Source organism: Dromiciops gliroides, chromosome 3 (assembly GCF_019393635.1).
Source record: "Dromiciops gliroides isolate mDroGli1 chromosome 3, mDroGli1.pri, whole genome shotgun sequence".
NCBI lineage: Eukaryota > Metazoa > Chordata > Mammalia > Microbiotheria > Microbiotheriidae > Dromiciops > Dromiciops gliroides.
In genome coordinates, this window is record NC_057863.1 from 12531096 (window position 1) to 12555392 (window position 24297).

The 24297-nt window shown below is 40.6% G+C and overlaps 1 protein-coding gene across 1 annotated transcript in view; it reads left to right on the forward strand.

Moving 5' to 3' along the window:
- Nucleotides 1-23132, forward strand: part of KNG1 (kininogen 1) — a 48632-nt gene extending 25500 nt beyond the window's left edge. Inside the window, exons 4-10 of the mRNA XM_043993309.1 lie at nt 5329-5501; nt 10521-10628; nt 12786-12864; nt 13854-14005; nt 15585-15689; nt 17406-17489; nt 21200-23132. Of these exons, the coding sequence (XP_043849244.1) occupies nt 5329-5501; nt 10521-10628; nt 12786-12864; nt 13854-14005; nt 15585-15689; nt 17406-17489; nt 21200-21964 (1466 nt within the window). The 3' untranslated portion in view covers nt 21965-23132. The remainder of the gene's footprint in view (nt 1-5328; nt 5502-10520; nt 10629-12785; nt 12865-13853; nt 14006-15584; nt 15690-17405; nt 17490-21199) is intronic.
- Nucleotides 23133-24297: the final 1165 nt, after the last annotated feature.

The window sequence follows — 24297 nt, forward strand, 5'->3', positions numbered from 1 at the left end:
GCCAAGACACACACAGGAACTATTTAAATACAATTACAAAATACACTTAACACAAAGACATCTAAAAAAGAGGAAGAGATATTAATTGCTCATGGGTAGGTCAAGTCAATATAATAAAAATGATAAAACTGTCTAAATTAATGTACTTATTCAGTGCCACACCAATTTAATTACCAAAGAATTACTAATAGAACTAGAAAAAATAATAACAAAATCATTTGGAGGAGCAACAACAAAAAAAAGCCAAAAATGTTAAGGGAATGGATTTTTTTTTTAAATAAGAAAGAAGGGGAAAAGCAGTGCCAGATCTAAAAGTATACTACAAAAGTGTAATCATGAGAACCATATGCTACTAGGTAAATAATAGAGTGGTTGAACTCAATATACAGAAACATAAGCATAGTAATCTAGTGTTTGATAAACCAAAAGATCTAAACTTTGCAGGCAAGAACTCATCATTTGACAAAAACTACTGGGAAATCTGGAAGTTAGGCTGGCAGAAACTGGGCATATACCAATATCTCACACTGCATACCTAGATAAACTCAAAATGAATTCATGATTTAGACATGAAGGGTGATATTATAATCAAATCAATGGAGCAGGGAAGTAATTAACTGTTAGATCTATGGATAGGGGAAAAGTTCATGAACAAATAAGACATCACAAGGATCACAGGGAATAAAATATATACTTTTGATGACTTTTTTTAATGTATACAAACAAAGCCAATAAAACTAAAATGAGAAGAAAAGCCAGAAACTTGAGGGAAAATAATTGCAATAAATTTCTCTGATAAAGATCTTGTTTCTAAAATATTTAGGGAATTGATACAAGTTTATAAGCTTATAAGTCATCTCCCAATTGATAAATCATCAAATATGAATAGGCTGTTTTCAAAGGATAAATTAAAGCTACTAATAGATATATAAAAATGCTCTAAGTCACTAATAATTAGAGAAAAGAAAATTTTAAAAACTCTCAATGATCACTTCACACCCATTTGAGTAGCTAACAGAAAAGGAAAATAGATGTGGGGTGATAGGTACTCAAATTCATTCTTGATGGAGCTGTGAATAGCTCAACCATTGGAGAAAGTAATGTAGAACTATGTACTCAAAGCTCATAAAATGTTCATACCTCAATCTAGTGATAGTTACTAGATCTATGACTTAAAAAGATCAAAGAAAGAATAAAGTGATCTACATGTACAAAAATAGTAGTTTTTTGTGGTAGCAAAGAATTGGAAATTTAGGATCAATTTTAGCCCTTTATTTTATTTTATTTTGTTGTGGGGCAATGAGGGTTAAGTGACTTGCCCAGGGTCACACAGCTAGTAAGTGTCACGTGTCTGAGGTCAAATTTGAACTCAGGTCCTCCTGAATCCAGGGCTGGCACTTTACCCACTGGGCTACCTAGCTGCCCCTTTGCTCTTAGTTTTAGATAGATACTGCTTATCAATTTAAGACAAGCTCCATTTATTCGTTTGCTTTGTAGTGTTGTTTTTTTCTTTTAAACCGGAATGAATGTTTACCTTCTCTAAAGTTTTTCTTTATTTAATGATATAACTGTATGACTTTTCTTGTTTCTGTTATTGATATGGTTGGTGATATTTATGGTTTTCCAAATAATGAATCAATTCTTCATTCCTGGGATAAATACATTCTGATCATTGTGTATAATCTTTAATTTTGCAACATTATTCAGTGGGGGAAATTGATATATAGTTTTCTTTCTCTGGTTTGACTCTTCCTAGCTTAATTATTAAGATCACATTTGCATCATATGAAGAATTTGACAAGATTTTTTCTTTTCCTGTTTTAAAAATTAGTTTTATGTATTATTGGAATTAATGGTTCTTTAATGGTTTGATAGAATTCTCTTGTGAATCCATTTGGTTCTTGATGGTTTTCCTTTGGCAGTTCATTTATGATTTGTTCAATTTCTTTTTATAAGATAAGATTATTTAAGTATTCTATTTTCTGTCCTGTTAATCTGAGAATTTTATTTATGTTTTAAAAATATTCATCAATTTCACTTTGAATGTCTGTTTTATTGACATATAATTGGGTTAAATCATTACAAAATTTTTTTTCTTATTTGGTTATAAGTTAACCTTCTTATTTTTGATATTGGTAATTTGTTTTTCCCCTTTTCTTTAATACAGTTAGCTAATAGTTTATTTATTTGTTGGGCTTTATTTCTTCCCCCAACAAAACAGCTTCTACTTTTATTTATTATTCAATTTTTTCTTTCAATTTTGTTAATCTCTTCTTTGATTTTCAATATTCCTCTCTTGGAATTCAACTGGGTTTTTAGTTTCTGGGTTCAATTTCTAGGTTTTTATTTAGTTGCAAACCCAATTTCTTTATCTATTTTATCTTTTCTTGATGAAAGTGTTTAAAGAAAAAATGTTTCCTCTAAGTACTGCTTTGACTATACCTCACAATTTTGGTATATTATCTCATTGTTGTCATCTTTAATAAGTTATATAATTGATTGTTTCTTTAATTTTTCTTTGACCCACCCAATCTTTAGTTTTAAGTTATTTAATCTCCAATTAATTCTTAATCTTTGCTTATATTAAATATAATTTTATTATATCATGGCCTGTCAGAGGTGAAATTAATATTTTTGTTTTTCTGTATTTGTCTGTGAAGTTCTTATGTACTAATACATGGACAATTTTTTGTGAGGATGCCATGCACAATTGAGAAATAGCTATCCTTTTTTCTATTTCTACTCAATATTCTCCAGAGGTCTGTTATATCTAACTTTTCTAAAATTCTCTCCAGGCCCTTCATTTCTTTTTTGCTTAATTTTGATTAGATTTTTCTACATTCAAGAAGGGCAATTTGAGGTCCTACATTATTATAGTTTTGTTCTCTATTTCTTCTTGTAACTCATTTAACTTATTCTTTAAGAATTTAGATGTTGTTCCATTAGGTACATATATATTTTTTTGGTATTGGTGTTAATTCATTATCTATGATGTCTTTCAGCAAAATGCAGTTTCCCTGTTTTTCTCTTTTAATTAGGTCTATTTTTGCTATTACTTGGCCTAAAATCATGATAGTTAGTCTGCCTTTTTTACTCTAAGTGAAGCATAAAAGATTCTGCTTCAGATTCTTATTTTAACTATGTGTATTCTTTCTGTTGCAAATGTTGCTTTTTTGGTAAACAACATATTGTTGATTTCTGGTTTTTAATTTATCCTGCTATCCTCTTCTATTTTATGAGTCAGTTGATGTCATTCACACTCATAGCTGTGATCATTGTGTTTTTCCCTCCATCCTATTCTCTTAATTTTTCCTTCTCATTTCCTGTCTCTTCTTTCAGAATTTCTTTTTGCTAACAACTAATCCATCCCTTAATTTATCATTTCTCCTATTCCCCACTTTCCCCAAACCCTTTCCCTTCTTGTTTCCCTGTTGGGTGAAATGTATTTCTGTATCTCTCTCTCTCTCTCTCTCTCTCTCTCTCTCTCTCTCTCTCTCTCTCTCTCTCTCTCTCTCTCTCTCTCTCTCCCCCTATTCTTCCCTTCTTTGGCCACTTCAGATGAGAGTGAGGTTTAAACATCTCCCACTCCTCATTACTACGCCATCACTCTCAGCTCCATTCAACCCTCCTCTTCTTGTTGATGTTAGCTAATTCTCAGTTTCCACTTTGGCCTCTGGTTATAAGAGATCTGCCCAGTTTTTTTTGTGATTTCTTGAAATAGTATGTCTTTTTTGTTTATAGCCTTCAGGTAGTCTAACGATTTTTAAATTATTTTTTATTGATCTGTGTTCCAGTTTGCTTGTTTTTATTATGAGATACTTTACCTTTCCTGCTATGTTTTAATTTTTTTTTTAAATCGCTTTGTTTTAACATTTCTTTATATTTTCTGGAGTCATTAGCTTCTGTGATTTTCAGGGAGTTTTTTCCATTGGTCAGATTTTGTATCTCTTAGTCCTAGCTATTAATTTTCTTCCCATATTTTTCTTCATGAGTTTAATTTCTTTTCCCATTTTCCCCTCTAGTAATGTCATTTGGTTTTAAAAATAATTTTTAGTTCCTTTTAAAAACTCTTGTTTTATCTCTTCTGGGAATTCTGGTTGGATTTTTGTCCGTGCTGTGTTTTTCTTTGAAGCTTTCCTTGTAGATATTTTGGAATTATATTCTTCCTTTGATTACCTTTCATCATAATATCTCTTTATGGTGGGATTTTGTCTTTTTTATTTATTTTTCTTATTATTCCAACACACTTTCTGACTTTAAACTTTATTTTGGGGCCAGATTCAGTGTGTTTCTGGGGTCAATGAAGGAGTTGAGTTTTTTTTTTCCCCATATGGGTCCTACTCCTGCTTTCTTGGGGCTATTGAGTTTTGTGTTATTTCAAAGTCTTATAGATGGCTCAGACTGAGAACGTACAGTCTTTCAGTGTTCACAGAATAGTGTGATCCAGGGCAAAGTTTTTTTTTTTTTCCAATTATCCTTGCTCTGCACATTTCAGGGCTAGATTTGCGTCTAAACAACATGACTATGAGCTTGTCCCTGGATGGAAGTTCCAGTAGACTGTTGATGGATTCAGCCACTATCTCCAATCAGGAAACTTAGCAAATTCAGAGGGACAGAAATGAGGATTCTACTCTTAGGGATTCTTGCCCTGATTATTCCTTTACAGACTTCAGACTCTTCTGGAGGCTAAAACTGAGTTTGTGCTCTGCTCCTGGGGTCCGAGCAAAATATCTACTGTTTGCTTTTAAACTGACTCCTTTCTCTGTATATAGCTCAGGGCCTGCCATTACTCCTCTTTACCACCCCAGGCACATATCTCCTCCCTATTCAGTGTTCCTAGGATCTATGATAGGATAGATACCTAGACCTGGGTGGAGAATGACATATCTGCCCATTGGCACATGTTCCCTCATCTTGTGCTAGTTTGGGCAATCCCTTGGACTTCTTTCTGCCCCAGTTCCTTTTGCCCTAGTCCTCTTTCAGTCCCTAGGTGTTAGGATGCTCTTTATGCCATGTTCCTGGCCAGATTCCCATCCCCAGTGTTTATAAAATTTTCTATCTCTCTAGGCTAACCTGGGCTGGAAAAATAACTCACTGTGTTGGGTTTTTTTTTCTTCATTTTTTAATTTCCCAGTTGGGATTTGGTTTGGTATATTTTCTAGATCTTTGTGTTGGAGGAGTGAGGCTGCAGTATCTTCCTTATATTCCACCATCTTGACTTCTCTTTCTTGACTGATTTCTGGCTGGTAATTGTGTTTCTGCCTCTGAAAGCCAGAAGTTGACAATCGTTTCTTATTGACTTTGTGTTTTTCTCCTTTTTCAACAAAGCTCGTGATGTAGTGGTGGCAAGTCATGCCCCATGCCTTGGATGTTCCCATCTCATATCAACCAACAGTTCAGATTTGGAAAAGATTTTGAAACACGCTCTTCAACATTTTAATGAAAAATCTAAGCATGAATATCTCTTTGCCCTTAAAGAAGTTCTAAGAGCCTCGAGACAGGTTTGGAAGCCATTTACTTCTTCACTTCATGCAGTTCTTATACATATATTTTAATAAAATATTTACTAAGAAGTAATCAAATAAATAAAATATTTCATTAAAATAAATGATAGTTGGATAATAGCATTATGATAAAATATTTTATAATAAACACATACCTATTATATGAACAAATATGCATGTGCACATAACATACACATGTATGTATACATACACATTCACATATAATATATTCATATTATATTAATTGTATAATTGATATATACTCTAGATAAAATATATAATGAGTCTATACATAAAATATGTAATACATGCTGTAACATGTAATCTGCATACTTACATAGAGGGACAGCATAACATAGTGGATACATGGCCAGGATTAGAAGAAGAACAATTTGGGTTTGAGTCTAGCTCCTGACTCATACTGACTGTGTAAGTCACTTAACTTTTCAGTGATTCAGGCAACTCATCAAGGTACAGAGTGCAGGCTGATATGCAGGAAATCACAAATCTACATGAATGTTCTTTAAGAATCCATGTCTGAGGGGCAGCTAGGTGGTGCAGTGGATAGAGCACCGACTCCGGAGTCAGGAGGACCTGAGTTCAAATCCAGCCTCAGACACTTAACACTTACTAGCTGTGTGACCCTGGGCAAGTCACTTAACCCCAATTGCCTCACTAAAAAAAAAAGAAAAAGAAAAAAGAATCCATGTCTGAGCTAGGTAGCTCAGTGCATAAAGCACTGATAATGATTAAAGGGGGATAAACTGTTGATGCAAAGAATGTTAGAACTGACTGAGAAAACTTAGTTACTCCCTGTGGGTCTTCTATAACATAAAAGTCCAGTGTAAAAGTGAGAGAGAGATTCAGAATCAAGAGAGAGTTGGAGGGCAGGGCAGAAAGGAAGGAGAAGGGACATCTGCAGCTGATCTAGAAATAGCAGATTGTCCAGGGCCAACTGGTGAAAAGAGGAAGAGAAAGTAAGATCAAGCTGTGGAAGAGGAGGGAAAGATGGAATAAAACCCATGTGCCCCACAGGCATCTTGGAGCAGAAGCCTCAGACTGATGCCACCCAGCAAATATACTGACCTCCTTAAGAACTGAGAGATCCAAGAAAAAGTCTGTTCTTCAACTTTCCCTCTCAATGCTTGTTTGTAAACAGGTACTATAACCTCCTCTGTTGATCCCCCACTCAGGTATTTCTGTTACCCTGGAGTTTTACCTCAATCTCAAAGAAGCCAGAGGTCAACAAGAGATAGCTCTAAGTGTAAATGAAGACAGACCCACATTTCTTTACCTGTGAGATTCCTTATAACAGTGAATTCTCTGGTTCAGGCCTTTTCTTAGTCTACTTTGTGCCAGGCACTGTGCCAGGTGCTAAGGATAGAAAAGTCCCTACCCTCAAGGATCTTACAGCCTATTGGGAGAGACAACAAATACAAGAATAAGTAAATGTGAAATCCCTGAAAAGCAGATTCAAGGTAATCTTGGAGGATTGAGCGCTAGTATTTGGCAGGGACCAGCAAAGACCCCACAGGAGAGGTGCCTGATAAGCAGCATTATGCCAAGGAAGACTTAAATGTAAAAAGTGGTATCATAGATAGCACTGAGAAAAGGAGTGACTGGAGCAATAGGTGGGCCAGCCATACCAAGGGAGAGCCAGAGCTAACAGACAAACATTCTCCAGTGTAACCCAATCCCAATGCAATGGTAAAGCTCAAGGAAGGTTTCTAGTGGGTTGAGTGGATTCTTCATGGATGGACATGGACAAGATGCTCCTTGGAGAAGAGGGGTGGCTAGGTTCCATCTGTACCATTGATGGGATGGGATTGTGGACCTTCTGAAATATTTAGGTATGTGCTTGTGTAGATATCAATAGGACATGCGTGTATGTATACATATATATGTATGTCCATGTATGTGCACGTATGATAATGTCATGCAAATGTAATGTTTTAATAATATGAAACTTTAATATTTAAATAATATCCAATTTTAAGCTTTGCAAAGCATTTTATGGATGTTATCTCATTTGGTCTTCACAGCAGCCCTGGGATGTGAGTGCTATTATTACCCCCATTTGGGGCATATGAGGAAAAGGGAGACTGAGTCTAAGTGATGCAAGGTCACATGGCTGCTAAGTATCTTGGGCAAAATTTGGACTCAGTTCTTCCTGATTCCAAGTCCAGTCTTCTATTCAGCAAGCCACCTACCTTCCTCTTAAAGATCTTGTAGAATGTCTCCATGCCATAGATGCCATAGATCACTGCATTTCCCTTTCATGTCTTAAAAGAAAAAACTATCTCAGGTGTATTGGTAAGCAGCTACCTTGGTATCTAGTGCAGGGCCTGGCTCCTAGTAAGCACCTCAGAAAATATTTGTTGATTGATTTCCCCAAGAATAGAACAAGAAGGAATGGTCGCTTCAATGTGGCAAAGGAGATGAAGATGAAACGTGAGGTTCATGGAACCAAGTGAGTTTTGGAGGGCTGTCCACACCTTGGATGTGGTGGTGGCAATGCCTTCTCTGGACATTTTTCAGGAAAGGGTAGAAAGAGAACTAATTATTTGAAAAGGTACAAGTAAATGTCCTGCCTAGAAACAGTGGAAACTTGCAAAGGGGACTCCTATTTGGGTCTAGGTGGAACTGTATGGCCTCTACTGGTGGCCCTTTTGACTTTGAGATTCCAGAACTCCATGAAGGGATCACTGGTCTTATGAGTGAGTACCATAGTATGGGCTGGAGCAAAGATTCAACACTCAAGTGCCAAAGTTTCTTTTACAGGGGCAGGCTTACACTATTCTTTTTGCCCAATAAGATCTGGAAATGTTTCAAATATCAGTTTGACCTTTACACTACAGAATCAAAGGACATGAGATCTGGGAGGGACCTCAGCCACCATCAAGTCCAACCCATATGCAAAAGGAGCCCTCGCTATAATATATCCTACAGGTGGCCTTGGAATTTCTGTTGATATTGATTTAATTGACTTATTCTTCAACTCATGTCTTAACTGGATCAAATTTCCATAATGCAGCTGGGTTATATAAGATACCTGGCACATAGTAGGTACTTAATAAATGCATGTTGACTGACTTTTCTCAAGATTACCTTCTGAAACAGGTGGTACAAGAGTTATTGTCCCTTTCGTGAGTGCTGGACCCCTTAGGCAGTCAGGAGGGTGAAGTCTATGTATGCCTTCTCAGAAAGATACAAAAGTATAAAGTCAAATACTTAGAGTTACAAGGAAACCAATCACATTGAAACAGTTGTAAAAATGTTTTCAAAAGCAAGTTTATAGACTTTTGTGTTAGCAACTCCTGTTACAGTAGAAAGAAGGACACGGATTGAGTGGCCAAGGACCTTAGACAAAGCTAACCCAGTTCGTATGGCCTGGGTCCATGCCAGGTCTCCCAACTCTATGCCCAGAGTCACCTCCCCTAACTGTGATCTGGAGAGACTCTCTCTGATGAGTATTATTCAAACCCTAAAGTCAATGGACCATAACAGACTAGTTAGTCAGGTTCCCTGCTGCTTTCTCCCTCCCTCCCCAGCAGGTGAGACCCAAGTCACAAAGGGTCAACTCTCTAAGACAAAGTAAAATGAAGATCACCAGCTCTGTTGTGTGTTGGGATGCTCTATCACTTACTAGATATGTGACTCTGGGCCAGTGACTTAACCTCTCTGGGTCTCAGTTTCCTCATCTGTAAAACGAAAAGGCAAGATTAGATGACTATGAAGTATCTTGGGCAAAATTCCTGCTCTGAGCTTTTGACCCTTAAAGTAAGTGAGGGGCAGTGAGTTATTTTCATTCTCAATAATCCTGTAGCCGGAAAGGGAGAACTTCTAAGTCCTTACTCTGCTGTAAGTTCATGAAATTCTCCATTTCAGTCCTGGTCACATCATCCCTCTGCTCAAAATCCTTCTATGGCTTTCTGCTACATCTGGAATAAAATCCAAACATCCCAGGTGGGCATTTGAGGCACCACCCACCCAGCCTTGTCAGCCTAGCCTCATGTCACCCTCTTCTACCACAAATCCTATGTGCCAAAGTGCCTTTCCAAGTGACCCCCTCTTCTCCCTAAAAGTCCTAAACTCCCTCACTTGCAAGTCTTTGTTCACTCAGATCCTTGGGTCTGGAATTCTTTTCCCTTGCCCTTTTCCCCACCTGGGTCCCCCATTCCCCAGACCTCAACCTTGTAGACATGGTTCAAATGCTACTTCCTCCATAGAACTTCCCAATTCTCTATCCTCCCTCCCTTCTCCCCCATCAAGTCCCCAAATGTGCTTTGTACTTTGAAAATCTCTTCTCATGCTGTATTTTGTATTCTGGTGACCAGTGCAGAGGCTGTGCCCCCTCAACCGGAGTGTGAGTCTATGAGGGCAGGGGTAGTGATGTGGCTGTTTGCATCTCCCAGCACATCAACAATCCTCTGCATATGACAGGTGTTGAAGAGAGACAGCATGGCAGAGTGAAGGGAGAGTCAACCATACAGTCAGGCAGACCTGGGTTTAAGTCCTGGCTCTGAGCCGTGCTGTCTGTGTGATTCTGGCCAAGTCATTTGAACCTCTGAGTGCTACAGAAAGCTCTCCAAGTTACAGATTAGGTGTACTGTTGAGGCTTTCCTTACTCCCTATACCAATGAAATCAGAGGTCTAGTCCAGAAAAAAAGACAGGGTAGTGGAAAGAGCATTGGCCTAAGTCTCAGAAGACCTGGGTTCAAATCCTGATACCCATAAACTGTGTGGCCATGGTCAAATAGCTTATCTCTCCGTGCTTCTGTTTCCTCATCCATAAGATTAGAATAATAACTGGTAGCACCTCTCACATGGGTCATTTTGAGGAGAGTATTTTGTAAACTGGGAAGTTTGGCAGAAATCTGAGTAATTATTCTATTAGATTGTATTTGATCCAAATACAGTAACAAAAATTCAACTTAAAAGCACTAGATATGGGGATCCTTCATTATGGAATTCTGCCAAAGAATACAATTTCCTTTCAAATTACTCTCATTGTAGGTAGTCAATGGGTGGAACTATGAGCTCCAGTATTCAATCATGCAGACTGACTGTTTAAAGACGGACGACAGCCAACTAAGTCCCAAGTGCAAGTCTATGCCTAAAGAGGTAAGTTATGTGAAGGTGAATTCTTCCAAAAGAATCTTCTAGGTCACTGCAAGACCAAATGCATTATTTATGTCCTTCAAATATTTGTTCAACTCAATGGGTTTATATGATTGGGAAATGTCTAGCTGGTTGTTACATACCATGTTCCTGGCTTTTACCAATAGCCTAGGGGTCTCCCAAGAGGACAAACAAATCATTTTATCTTTATTATAACTCAAAGTATACAGTAGGCCACAGTTGAGTCTCCCAATTTGGATTACTTTTCTCTAAGTGGTTCTCAAAGTGTGGTCTGGGGACCCTTTCAGAACAGAGAACTGGGATTCCATGAGTTCTACCAAAGCTTGAAGGCTTTGAGAGAAGAAACTGGGAGCCAGAGGGGCAGGGTGGATCTACCCAGGAAGGAAGGGAGGAGAGGGAAAGAGGAAGGAAGGGAGAGAGGAAAGAAGGAAGGAAGAAAGGAAGGGAAGGAGGGAAGAAGTAAAGAAGGGAGCAAAGAAGGAAGGAAAGAAGGAAGAACTGAGGGAAAGAGGGAAAAAGATGTGTTTGAGTTAGTGTTTGTCTCTTTCTGAAATGCTTGTTGAGCCCCAGCACGTGTTCTGTGAGGCAGCTTATAGCTCCAGTAAATGAGGATCACAATGGAGGAACTTCATGTCATAGGGACCCTCCTTTCTCTTTCTCTCTTTCTCCCTCTCTCTGTCTCTCCCCCGTCTGTCTGTTTCTGTCTTTGTCTCTCTCTCTCTCTCTCCCCTATCTCCACTTCCCCCTCTCTCTTCTCTTCTCTTCTCTTCTCTTCTCTTCTCTTCTCTTCTCTTCTCTTCTCTTCTCTTCTCTTCTCTTCTCTTCTCTTCTCTTCTCTTCCCTTCCCTTCCCTTCCCTTCCCTTCCCTTCCCTTCCCTTCCCTTCCCTTCCCTTCCCTTCCCTTCCCTTCCCTTCCCTTCCCTTCCCTTCCCTTCCCTTCCCTTCCCTTCCCTTCCCTTCCCTTCCCTTCCCTTCCCTTCCCTTCCCTTCCCTTCCCTTCCCTTCCCTTCCCTTCCCTTCCCTTCCCTTCCCTTCCCTTCCCTTCCCTTCCCTTCCCTTCCCTTCCCTTCCCTTCCCTTCCCTTCCCTTCCCTTCCCTTCCCTTCCCTTCCCTTCCCTTCCCTTCCCTTCCCTTCCCTTCCCTTCCCTTCTCTTCTCTTCTCTTCTCTTCTCTTCTCTTCTCTTCTCTTCTCTTCTCTTCTCTTCTCTTCTCTCCTCTTCTTTCTCTTTGCTTCTCTTCACTTCTCTTCTCTTTCTCTGTCTGTTTTTCCTCTGTCTCTCCTCTCTCTCTTCTGCCTCTCTGTCTCTTTGTCTCTATTCTCTCTCCTTTCTCTGTCTCTATGTTTCTCTTTATCTCTCTGTCTCTGTCTCTCTGTCTCTCCCCCTCCCCCTCTCTCCTCTTCCCCTGGAATCTTTTAAGAATCCCTGAGATTGAAGAGTATAAGATATAACCCACCTCGAATCATTCAGATGTAGTCTGATGTTTCAAGATTTCTTCCAGACCCAGGATCTATAAAAGTGGTTTAGAGTTTATGGCTCATTAGCAGTATAGAGAACAGAGAGGTGGGTTCAAATCCTGACTTCTTTCACTTATTCCCTGAGTGACGTCAGTCAAGTTACCTAACTAACCACTTTGAGCATTTGTCTTCTCATGTGTAACATGAAGGAGTTGACCTAGATGATATCAAGGGTCTCTTCTGGTTCTAAATCGATGACCTTTTAGGGCCTCAGGGGGTTGGACCAGATGACTTCTGAGGTTACTTTCAGGTATGAGTCCATGGATGTTTGACCAGCCTCCAAGATTGATCGGGTGATTCTCTATTACCTGGCTTCATCCTTCTCATCTGGGGTGGGAGCCCTGGCTTTCTCTTTTTTTTTCTTTTTTTTTTAGTGAGGCAATTGGGGTTAAGTGACTTGCCCAGGGTCACACAGCTAGTAAGTGTTAAGTGTCTGAGGCCAGATTTGAACTCAGGTACTCCTGACTCCAGGGCCGGTGCTCTATCCACCTGGCTTTCTCTCAACAGTGCAGAGACTCAAAGGCAGCTTATTCTAGTGACAAATTTGCCTGGTCTCACCCCTGTACCTGGCAGAGAAACACTGTTCTCTTTGCCAAGCTTTCTCTTTTCTTCTTTTCTCCCAGGAGATCAATACCTGCAATGATTTCATCTATGTAGATCCCAAAATGAAAATCAATATCCTCTCACAGACTTGCAAACCAGGTAAGGGACAGCTCTGTTGATGGCTTTGCCCCATATGTCTTTGATAAGGGGAAGAGGCTATGAGATGAAAAAGGCACCTCCCCAAGACAATAAGATCTGTCAGTTCTGAAATGTCGGGAGGATGAAGTTCCAGGATGACAACTGATAGCTCACCTCTGACTCCAGGACATTCTTCCAAGGGAGATGCCATCACCCAGGAAGGTCCATATCCCAAAGCAAGCCCCAAAGCCAGTAAGCCTGCAGACCAGTCAAAATCCTTTGGGAGAGCAATGATTAGCTGAGCAGCAACACTTCCCCTCAACAGAGCAGAGGGGAAAGCACTGGGTTTGGAGACAGAATCTGGGTTCAAATCCCACCTTTGCCATTTACTACCTCTGTGGTCTTGGACAAGTCCCTTTGGTTTCCCAAGCTGTCAAATGATGGGGTTGGGTTGAGTAACCTCCCATCTCTTGTTTCATCATTTAATGCTCCTAGCTGTCTGAGCACTTGCAATTTTACCATTAGAGATTTATTCCTTTAGCTTAATCATTGGGTCTATCTAGCTGCTCCTGGGAGGGACAACAAATTGATTAACTCTAAGATGTGGATAAACCCATTTAACAAGCATTCACAATCTCAGGTTCAGAGTATCTCAGGGTTGGGAGGGAGCTCAGAGATGTCTAGTCCAACCCATCCAGCACCCAAGCAAAGGCATAACCTCCACAACATCCTTGATCAAGGAGGCATCTAGAAAGCCCCTATGATGTGCCAAGCATGGTTCTGGGGATAAAAGAGATATGGAGGGTCTAGGGCCTAAGTATACTGAGGGGCAGGTGGAAGGAAAGTGCAAGCCCGGGTTGGTGGGAGGCCCCCTCCCAGACAAACTTTACCTCCTTGAAGGAAGTTCCAGTCTACCCCATTGTGTTTCAGCAGGGGGCAAACGCCCCCTCTCATCAAATGCTTGTACTACTCAGAAGTCTCTTATTCTAAACTGAACTCTTATCTTCTAGGGAATGACTCCACGTCTTCCGAGATCCAAAAGATGTCTGTCTACAGCCCAGAGTTGAATGAGCCTTTGAGACAGGCCCTTGAAAAATTTAACTCTGAGAGTAAAAGCAACTTCTACTTCAAGATAGGCACCATTCTGAAAGCAGAATCCCTGGTTTGTGGAAGAGTTTTCTGAAATGCGCAGCCCTGTGGCTTGTAGTTAGCTATCACCCCTGGCTTACATCATAGATTGGGTCCTAAAGCTTTTATTTGATTCTCTTGGTTCCTTTGCTATCATGGCTTTGGTTTGCCATGGGCATTCAGAGGTTTCCTTATGTAAGCACTGCATTCATGTGGGTCTGGTACAAGTCATTTCCCTTCTTTGACTCTTTTTGTTTCCTTCGTCTGCAAGATGAGGGGGTTGGGCCAGGGGACCTCCTTCCTGGTCTAAATCTAGTGTCCATGGATCAAGTCCCAGTAGATGAGCCCAAAGTCAGGACTCCTGTCTGTGGTTATCCATGTCCAGTAGGGGTGTAAGGGAGTGGGTGGAGGGGGCAGCTAGGTGGCATCGGCCCTGGATTCAGGAGGACCTGAGTTCAAATCTGACCTCAGACACTTGACACTAAGCTGTGTGACCCTGAGCAAGTCACTTAACCCTCATTGCCCTGTGGGGGAAAAAAGAATCCCAGGATGATACAACCTATCTTGATCCCATGTGCCATTCCTAAGACTGGTGGGCATGGGAAACTTGCTTCATGATAACTCCATAAGCATTCACTAAGGAAAGGGATTGTATTTGACATCAGGGGACAAGAAAGAAACAAAGGTGGCAGTAGTACTGTGTCCCTGCCTGCAGGGAACTTATACCAGGGGGTGGGGGGATACCACAGTTCAGGAAACACAAAATAAGTTCCCAAGTTCTAGGAGATGGACAGAAAGACTGCTAACAACTGGAGGACAGATGCCCCTCCAGGGCAGCTGGGCAGGATGTCAGCATCCTGTAGCACAGGGCAATGAGAACAAGCACACCAGCCATTCTTCCAAGTGATGTTCAGTGTTGGCATTCCTTTCCTCATACAAATACAAAGTCATCAACCAAGTGAAGGCAGATAGTTCTCTCCCCAGCTCACCCAAAGAGGTGTTTCAGACACAAGCATTTCACCCCTGTGGTCACAGGGCCAAGAGCTAGAAGTTCACCCAAACAGGAGGTCTGCACGTCACATGTTGATAATGATTAACCGTAGCTATTGTTTACATGGTGCCTCAGGGTTTTCAAAGCACATTGAAACATCATCTCAACAACCCTGGGAAGCAGAGGCAGAGAAAAGTTAAGTGCCTTGGCTGGGTCTAGGATATGTTTGAGGTTGGATCTGAAGTCTGTGCAAATCCAGGTCCAGTGCTCTGGGCCACTGAGCTGCCATAAATATGTGTGTATGTACACAGGTGCATATGCATATACACATGTAGACAGTACTGAGCTGCCTCGTATATTTGTATGCATATATATACACATATGTATATGTGTATATATGCATGTATAAGTATATGCATGAGTGTGTATACACGCTCCATACATATGTGGACACAACACACATGTACACATATATGTATACGTATATAAGACTTCCTCCCCTTGCACAAGCCCCCTTTAGTTAGTAGATACTTTTTTACTTCTGATGCTGCCTTAAGAATACTAAGAGTAAAATACATGTGATGAAAGCATAAATACAAACCCCTTCTTGTTGACTTTACAGGCGGGATCTGGAACCAAATACATCATTGAATTTGTCATCAGAGAAACTAACTGCTCTAAAGAGAAAGACGAGTATTCTGAACAATGTGAATTAAAGAAATTTGGAGTAAGTCCTTAGGGGATTAATACTCTATGATCTGAGGGAGGCCACAGTCCATGATCCAAGGGTCCTTACTCGGGTCTAGAGGTTCTTAATCTAAGAGCCATAAACTTGTTTTAAAATATTTTAACAATATTATTTCAATATAATCTCCACTGTGTTTTATGCATAAAGAAATCATTCAGAGAAGGTGCCCATAGGTTTCACCAGGCTGACAAAAAGGTCTAGGACCTGTAAAAGGTTCTGAACACCCTAGTCTTGACTTTAGTACTATGATAAGAAAATTAGTTCAAGCCTTTTCCTTGTCTGGTGATATAGTGAAAATTGGTGATATGATGGAAATTTAATCCAGTTCAACCAATGGAAGGGTGCCTACTATGCGCCAGATACTGTGCTTGGTGCTGTATGGAGCAAACTGCCTCAGTTTACCCAAATAACTCGAGGAGACCACCAAGTCAAGCAGAGACAGATTTATTACATCCTCATGAGGACGGGCAAAACCCAATTACACATTGAAGTCTTGCAAAGATATGCCCAATCCTCTAGGTTTTTATAGTAATCTTGAAAAGGACTGTCCCCACGTACACGTAGGGTGGATGAGCTCACAATCTAACATCCAATCCTGTCTCACCCAGGGTGCGTATGGAGACATGCATACGTGTTCCAGGGACAAGGGGGAAAAGGGGAGGGGGAACAAGGTCAAACCAAAGGATAAGGAAACAGGGGAGTGAGAGTCAGATGTTTCACATCTCACAGTTCCCACTGACTCCCCTCTCCAGGCTCCTGTCTCTAAAGATAAGGATGACAGGGTTAAAATTTATCTTCGGCTATGTTGGGAAGAAAAGAATAATCCATTGTTGGGACCCCAGGGCCAAGGGGATTCTGCTCTGAGAAAAAGAGACAATGTTACTTAACATCTGGTCTCAACTCAATGGCTGCATCCTGTGCTGAGTCCCGTCCTTTCTTCTTGAGTCCCGAGTATTGAATTGGTGGGCTAACTCCCTGACCCACTGACTGGGGTTCTGACACATGATAGATTGCAGACAAAACTAATATGTAGCTGACAAGTGGGGAGACTGAGCAGAAGTAAAAATACTGTTAATTGGCAATAAAATTTAAAGGAGACAGTGAGAATTTTGACAAGCAATAAACTTCTAACAAACTATACTGGGGCAGGTCTGGGTACCTTCCAGACCCCATGGTCAGAGTTTAATCTGACTCAAATCCATAATCATATCATACAGTGCCAAGGATTCAGAGACCAAGAACAAAAAAGTTATCCCTGCTCTCAAGGAGCTGCCACTCTCCAGAGGATACACTTGTACAGAGACAAGTAAATGCCAGATACTTTGAGAAGGGGTGGGGTGGAGGAGTACAAGAGCCAGGGATGTCAAGAAAGTCTTCTTGTAGATGTTACATGAGCCCAGATCTGGAACCTAGTACCAGCTCTGCTAATTCTCTATGGCCTTTGGCAAGTTGCTCCATCTCCGTGGGCCTTATCACCCTCATCCATAAATGAGGGGATCAGACTTGATGGCCTCTGTTGCCCCTCTCATCTCTTGGGATTCCATTGGCATGCAGTAAGTTAGGGGTCAGAGGCTAAGATCCCACACCAGAATGAGTACAAAGGGGGATGGGACATGTTGGCCTGGAATGGAGAATGCTGAAGCAGCTTGGAGCTAGCCTATAGATGTCTCATTTCACTTTTGTCTTTCTGGACAGGATTCTTTGACATGCACAGCGAATGTTTCTGTGGAGGCTGCAGGTACATTTAATCCCAAAGTTCACTGTGAGGAACTGAAACAGGTACAGAGTCCTGCCTTTCTCTGTCTAGTTCACAAATCCCAAAGGACCGCGGGCTGCTGGGGACAGGGATGCTTCTTGAAATGAGGGACAGTGACCTTTCTGACCCACATGAAGCAAAATCGTAGCTTGGATGCTTCCAAGGGGGTGATTAGAAAAGAGATCAACTCAGTTACCCTGTACTAGTACACACCCCAAAACATGCACACACAGATATGCATGCATACATACATACATGCCAAAAAGTCAATTCTCCAGACTCCTCAATGATGTATGGTCTACTCTCTATGTCTGAGACCAAATGTGTACCTGTGAGCTGCATATGTGTAAATATGTGTTTCTCAAGAAATTATGTTTTTTTGTTATTGAAATTTTCTTGTATCCCAATCCAATAAAATTACTCCCTTTCTAGATATCTCTATATTTATAGATATATCTCTATATTATCTATATAATCTGCATATCTTTATATTTATAGATATATCTCTGTCTGTCTGTCTATCTATCTATCTATCTATCTATCTATCTATCTATCTATCTATCCATCCATTTATCTATTCAGTCTATAAAACCTTTTGATGCCTTGGTTCAATTCAATACCAGATGGAGAATTTTTATTCATCCTCATGGCAATTGTAAGCCCCTGAAGGTCTTTGAGCTATGAAGTGACATAAATTCATCAAGGAAGTGTCTATTATGAATGTATTGCTTTTCAGTTACTGTTCCAGGTGCTGATTCATAAATACAGTAAGTCTGATGTGTACCTTAAGAAGATTATTTTGGCATGTGGAGGAGACCAAATATATGGAAGATGGAGGAAAGATACTGGACGTGGGGCAATATCTGTATGGTTCGGTGGATAAAGTGCTGGGCTTGGCAGCAGAGTTTAGTTCCAACTTGACCTCAGACACTTAATAATTGTGTGTCCCTGAGTCCAACTCTGTGCTTCAGTTTCTTTATTTATAATAACAGGGATAGACTTAGTGACCTCTAGGTTCCTTTATAGCTTTAAATCTATGATCCTATGAGAACAATTAGGAAATGATTACAGTAGTCTAGGTGAGTGGTGATGGTGACCCGAGTGATGAGGGTGGCCCTAGGAAGGGAGTGAAGTGATAGGGATTTGAGGGTTTGATTGGTATGTGGGATTGAGGGACAGGAGAGAGCACCAGAGACTCATTGTCAGGAGATAAGAATGATTCCCAGGTTTTGAACCTGGCTTCTTGGGAAGTTACTGGTGCCCTCAACAGAAATAAGAAAAGGGTCAGATCCATTCTATTTTGTACATACTTGGTTTGACTTGCCAGCAGCAGATGCAGGTATAAATGCTGAGCAGGCAATGGAAGATGCAAGCCTGGAGAGAGAGAGAGAGAGAGAGAGAGAGAGAGAGAGAGAGAGAGAGAGAGAGAGAGAGAGAGAGAGAGAGAGAGAGAGAGAGAGATCAGGGTCAGTGAGGTCACCAACAGAAAGTTTATTTAGAAGAGGGTTTGGCTCTGAGGCTGGCGTGCTCCCATACTTAAGGAGCAGGAGATGGATGATGAAAACCAGCAAAAAAGAAAATGGAAAGTGTCCTGAAAGAGAAGGCGGCCAACAAAGAGTGAGAAAAGACCGTGCTATTTAGCAATTAAGAGATCTCTAGCAATATTTGAGAGATCTGGTAGTTAGAAAGAAAAGGTAAGAGGGAAGGAACAACTGTTGGGGCAAATTCTTGAAGGGAATGGGGAAAAGATATCAGAAGAAGGTTCAGAACTTGCAAGGAGAAAGGTCATTGCATTATGGAGCAAATGAAGGAAAAATGAGCCTGGGTTTTGAGGGGGAGAGTAAAGGAGATGAGCTAGTTCATGACATATGCCTTTGATTTTCTCAACAAATTAGGAGACAAGGTCATTTCATAAGAAAGAGGGTAATGGGACTGCTAGTGAAGAGCACCTAAGGAGAGAGAGTTTTGGAAGAACCAATGTAAGGCATGAGATGGTCCATTGGAGACTAATAAAAATTACTTTGCAGCAGTGAGGTTCCAGTTGAGGTGAGATAATATTACTCAAGAATCCTAAGAGTAGGAGCAGAGAAGGTCAATGGTGAGGATTACCCAGAGTTGAGTATTGACAGGTCATGAATGTTTGAAGTGCCAAGAGTTTCAAGGGTAGAGGACAGTGTCTTGTTGGCTTCATTAACCATAAGCTCAAGACTGTGATGGGACCAAAGTGAGGCCTGGAGAGGTGGCGTAGATTTGGAAAATGGAGTGGCAGGTTATGGCGAGACAAAAGAGAATATTAAGGATGAGTGAGATTCTGAGAGAACATCAGGGGAGGAGAGTATTATCAGAGTGGGAAATTTCAGAATTCAAGATCTGGTAGGTAGAATTTTTTGGATATAGACAAGGTCTCAGATATGTCTTCCCTTGTGGGTGCCTCAGGTAGAGTAGAGATGTAGTGAAACCATGAAGAAGTCACTTTACCTACCTCTCCAGGTTTCTCCTTATTTGTACAAACCTACCTCACAGGTATTTGTATAATGTATAATTTGTACAATAGCACCTATCTCACAAGGATTGCTTTGTAAACTTCAGAGTGCCCCATAAGTATAAACCATTATAATCAGAATTTGGGTAGTCTCCCATCACACATTAAAAACCCTGAAGTTTCGATCTAGTATTCTCTTTTCAATTAAACTTTATTTTTTAACATGCCCTAATTTTCTTTCCCTCTCATCTACCTCCATTGGAAAAAAGAAAAGAAAACCCTTGTAACAAATACACGTCATTAAGTGAAACAAATTTCCATACTGGTCATGTCCAAAATGGTTTGTCTCATTCTGCATCTTGAATTCATGACCTGCTTCTCCTTCAGAAAGCAGGTAGCATTCTTGAAATAACATTGTGGTTCATCATGGTGTTCATCAGTTATTGAATCTTAAAAGAGTTATTTGTCCAATATTGTCCTGGGTCTGCTGCTCACTTCCTCATGCATCACTTCATGCAGGTCTCTAAAATAATTTTCTTTGCCACTTCACCATAGTATTCTATTATATTTACATACCATATTTGTTCAAATATTCCTCAATTGGTGGGCATTTCCCTTTGCCATTATGAAAAGAACCATTATAAATGCTTTGGTATCTATTTCATTTTCTTGGATCTCTTTGCAGTCTGGCAGTGGAATTGTTGGCCCCCAAATTTAGTCTGGTCTTATTAACAACTATGATCATCATTATCATAGTTTACATCTACATGGTCCCTTAAAGTTTGCTGGCTGTCTTATTGGCATTATTTATTTTGTTAAGGTTTACAAAGCACTTTATGTACATTATTTCATTTGATTGGCCCTGTGAGATAGGTGCTCTTATTACCTTCATTATACCAATGTGGAAACTGAGGCTGAGAGAAGTTGAATGATTTAACCAGGGTGGCATAGCTAGTAAATTTCTGAGGTGGGATTTGACCCCAGGTCTTCCTGATTGCAAGCCCAGTTATTGATCCATTGTATCACACTACCTCACAATCCATTCATTGTACAAATCAATCTGATAGCTAGCAGAGAGGGGAGAGAACACCGCTTGGCTTCTCTTTCCTTCATCCCATCACTGAAGTATTTAAAACCAGGCACATCCTGGCATCCTTGTGAGATGAATGGATCCGGCCAAGCCTGTGCCCTTTGCCTGTGCAGGGATATTGTAGTCATTACTGAAATGCATTTGTCCATGCTTCTCTTTAGATGCTGCTTATGAAAAGACCTCCAGGTTTTTCCCCTTTTCGATCATATGTATCGAAAATAAAAATGAAAGTAGCAATAGCTCCAAGTGAGCCCCAGACTTCTGATATGACTGAACAAGAGGAAGAACAAAACCCAGGAAAAGGACAAGGGCTTACTCGTGGCCATGGTCATGGGCACCAAAAGGGACATAACCCTGGCCATGGAAACAAAGATCACCCTGGCCCTGGCCTTGGGAATAAACATGGACTTGGTCACAGCCAAGGACGTGGCTTTAGGCACAAACACAAGCCTGGTCAAGGTCATCAGAAACATGAAAAAAAAGACAAGAAAGGCCCCGTGAGTTGGACAAATGAGTATGTGGACAGCACAACTGAAGAGAATTCTCCTTTTCCCATGACACAAGAAGAGACACAAGGCGCCCCGCCCCTCCAGAGCCCATCAGTGCAGGGGGCCACTGCTCCTCTTTCTGATTTTCAAGATTTAGATCTCCTTGCTCCTAACCCAACCAATCCTCCATCTGAGCCTACAATTGAGGAGGAAGAGAAGGCAGGAGAGGAAGAGGTCATAGAGGATGACTGGATCCCACACATCCCTGTCTATCGAGAGAGTCCCTTGTTTACTCTGGTGCCTGATTTTCCAGAACCATCCACCCCCAAATGCCCTGGACGCCCATGGAAATCGATTGATGTGATAGACCCAGTCATGGAAGAGAGTCGATATGAGGACTTTGACCTCTCTGATGCTATTGACTTTGGGAAGAAATGATTTTCCTCCTGGCCTTTCACCATCCCACTGCCCAGACATAATGGACCATCAACCATGACACCTCAGAATAGCCCAAAACAAAGGTTGAGACTCAGCGTGGATGCTGGGAGTCTCAATGAACTAGTGAAAAATTGTTGCTTTGTAAAGACCTAAACTGGTCCTCATTCCTTAAGGCAAGCAAGTTCCCTCAGCAGGATAGAAGATGGAGAAAGTAGATTTGTTTTGAGGCTATTTCCAACTGGAGTTTCTAACAACAGATATCAGGGAGCAAGGGTATTTGTTGCTTGGAAGGATAATTAATTATTATCTTTAATTATCTATTCAAACTAATTTTCACCTGTGCATGAGTGTCAAAGAACAGAACCTAAATGGTAACTAAGGGTGTGCCTGGCACATAATTAACTGGTGCTTAATTAATGCTTGTTGATTGATTTGTAGAAGTATGATTGTCAAAGAAATCTTTTTATAATTGGAAAGAAACCAATACGGTATTTGATACAGATGGTTGAGAGGGAAGCCTCTGGATCTCTTCTTTGGGTCCACCTCACAACACATCCTTAGCTTTTGCCAATGGAACAGTTTGTTTCTATCCTGGTGCCCTTGCAATGTGCCCTAGTTGGCCTCTTACTGATTCTTAAAACTTCATCATTTTCTCGACTTTTCATCATTTGTTCTACTTTTGCATGGAGAAACTGTAGAATAATGGGATTAACTAACTCATGGCTGTTTGATAAACCTCTAACTTCACATGATTGGAGGCACTAAATAACTAAGGCCCTCTTCTACTCTGTCTCTACCCTATCTCTACTTTGGTTCATTATCTTTACTTTGATTCACTAAGCAGGGGGGAAATCGTACTCAGTCACCTGTGAAATAACAGTTGCTATGTCTAATTGGAAATTAACCAATCAGCTTAACTACATTTTACTGTCCTTACAGGGACACTTAAGGCCTTGCATATATCAGAACCGACACCCAAAGATCAATAACAGATAGAGCGATCGAAGATAGAAGTGTCTTGACACCAAACACAGTGGAAAAGCATGTAGTCCTAAAACATCATACATCAGCAGTCTACTGGAGAAGACCAGAGAAATAGACTTCACTGAATGGAGCGGCAGCTCTTTACTCTGCAGGAGTGAAATAAAGTTAAATCATGATTATCTGATCTCTAGTTAATTCACTGTGATCTTTTCTCAATCCCATTTGCCTAATTATCCCACAGATTTCAGCATGTTCAGAGTGGGCTGAGGCCCAAACGCCTTTTATTCGCATTTCACTCCCATTTATGAAGGCCAGAGACCTTCCTGGAGGCAAACAGAGTCTGAGTATATGGTGGTGTATTTTACGTTTTACCAGGGACCTAAAGATCCATTTTTAAAAATAGAAAAATCTGGTGCCAAGTAAAGAATGGGAAAGTTTTGTTGTTACAGTTGGCATCCTCGGGAAACAAAAGAATCTTCTCTGTTTGTGTCTGTTAATTCTTCACTATTATAAGGTTTCTAACCACAGAAGAAAGGAGAAAAGTAGGAAATAGAGGATGATAGATTTAGACCTTCATGGGAGACTCTCACTGAGCCCCCACATCTTACAGAAGAATGAACTGAGGCCTAGAGAAAATGACATACCGTGACAAATAAGAAAATCGAACACTTGTAGCATCCCTTCTGACCCCACTGACACTGTCCGCTGGTTCCCAAAGTGTGCCGAGTACTTCTACTCCCCTCAGAGTTCTAGGGATGTCCTTGAGGGCTTAGGGATTTTCTGTTACAGTCACTTACAAGCTCTTATCTGGCATGGTCCCAATGGATTACTAGACAACCAAACTTAATTAAGTATTAAATGGCAATATTCACTAAACAGATATAGCAAGGGCAGTTATAGAAATCTCTTCCTCCCCCTTCCCTCATCCCCACTAAATGAGAAGCACACTCCTTCCTTGCATACACAATGTTGTTGAGGAGAGTAGGCTCAGCCTTAGAGAGGTCACATGGCAAAAAGGTAAATTCATAATGCTGGATTATTAGAAATCCTTTTCTTCTTTCTTGGTCTTCACAAAGTTCCACTTAGTGGTAGGTCTCATTTAGGCTCTGAGAGTCAGTGCTCTTGGAGCACCCTGAAGTTGCTTTTCCTTGCTATTTCTAGTTTCATCTCAGCTCCAAAAGCAAACATTATCACTGTCTGCTGCCACTGGCTTTGGTAGAAGGACAATGGGAATGGAGAATTTCAGATCTTGTATAACCAAGTCCATACATGCGTGTGTGTGTGTGTGTGTGTGTGTGTGTGTGTGTGTGTGTGTGTGTGTGAGTATAACATTGCCTCTGGGATGATTC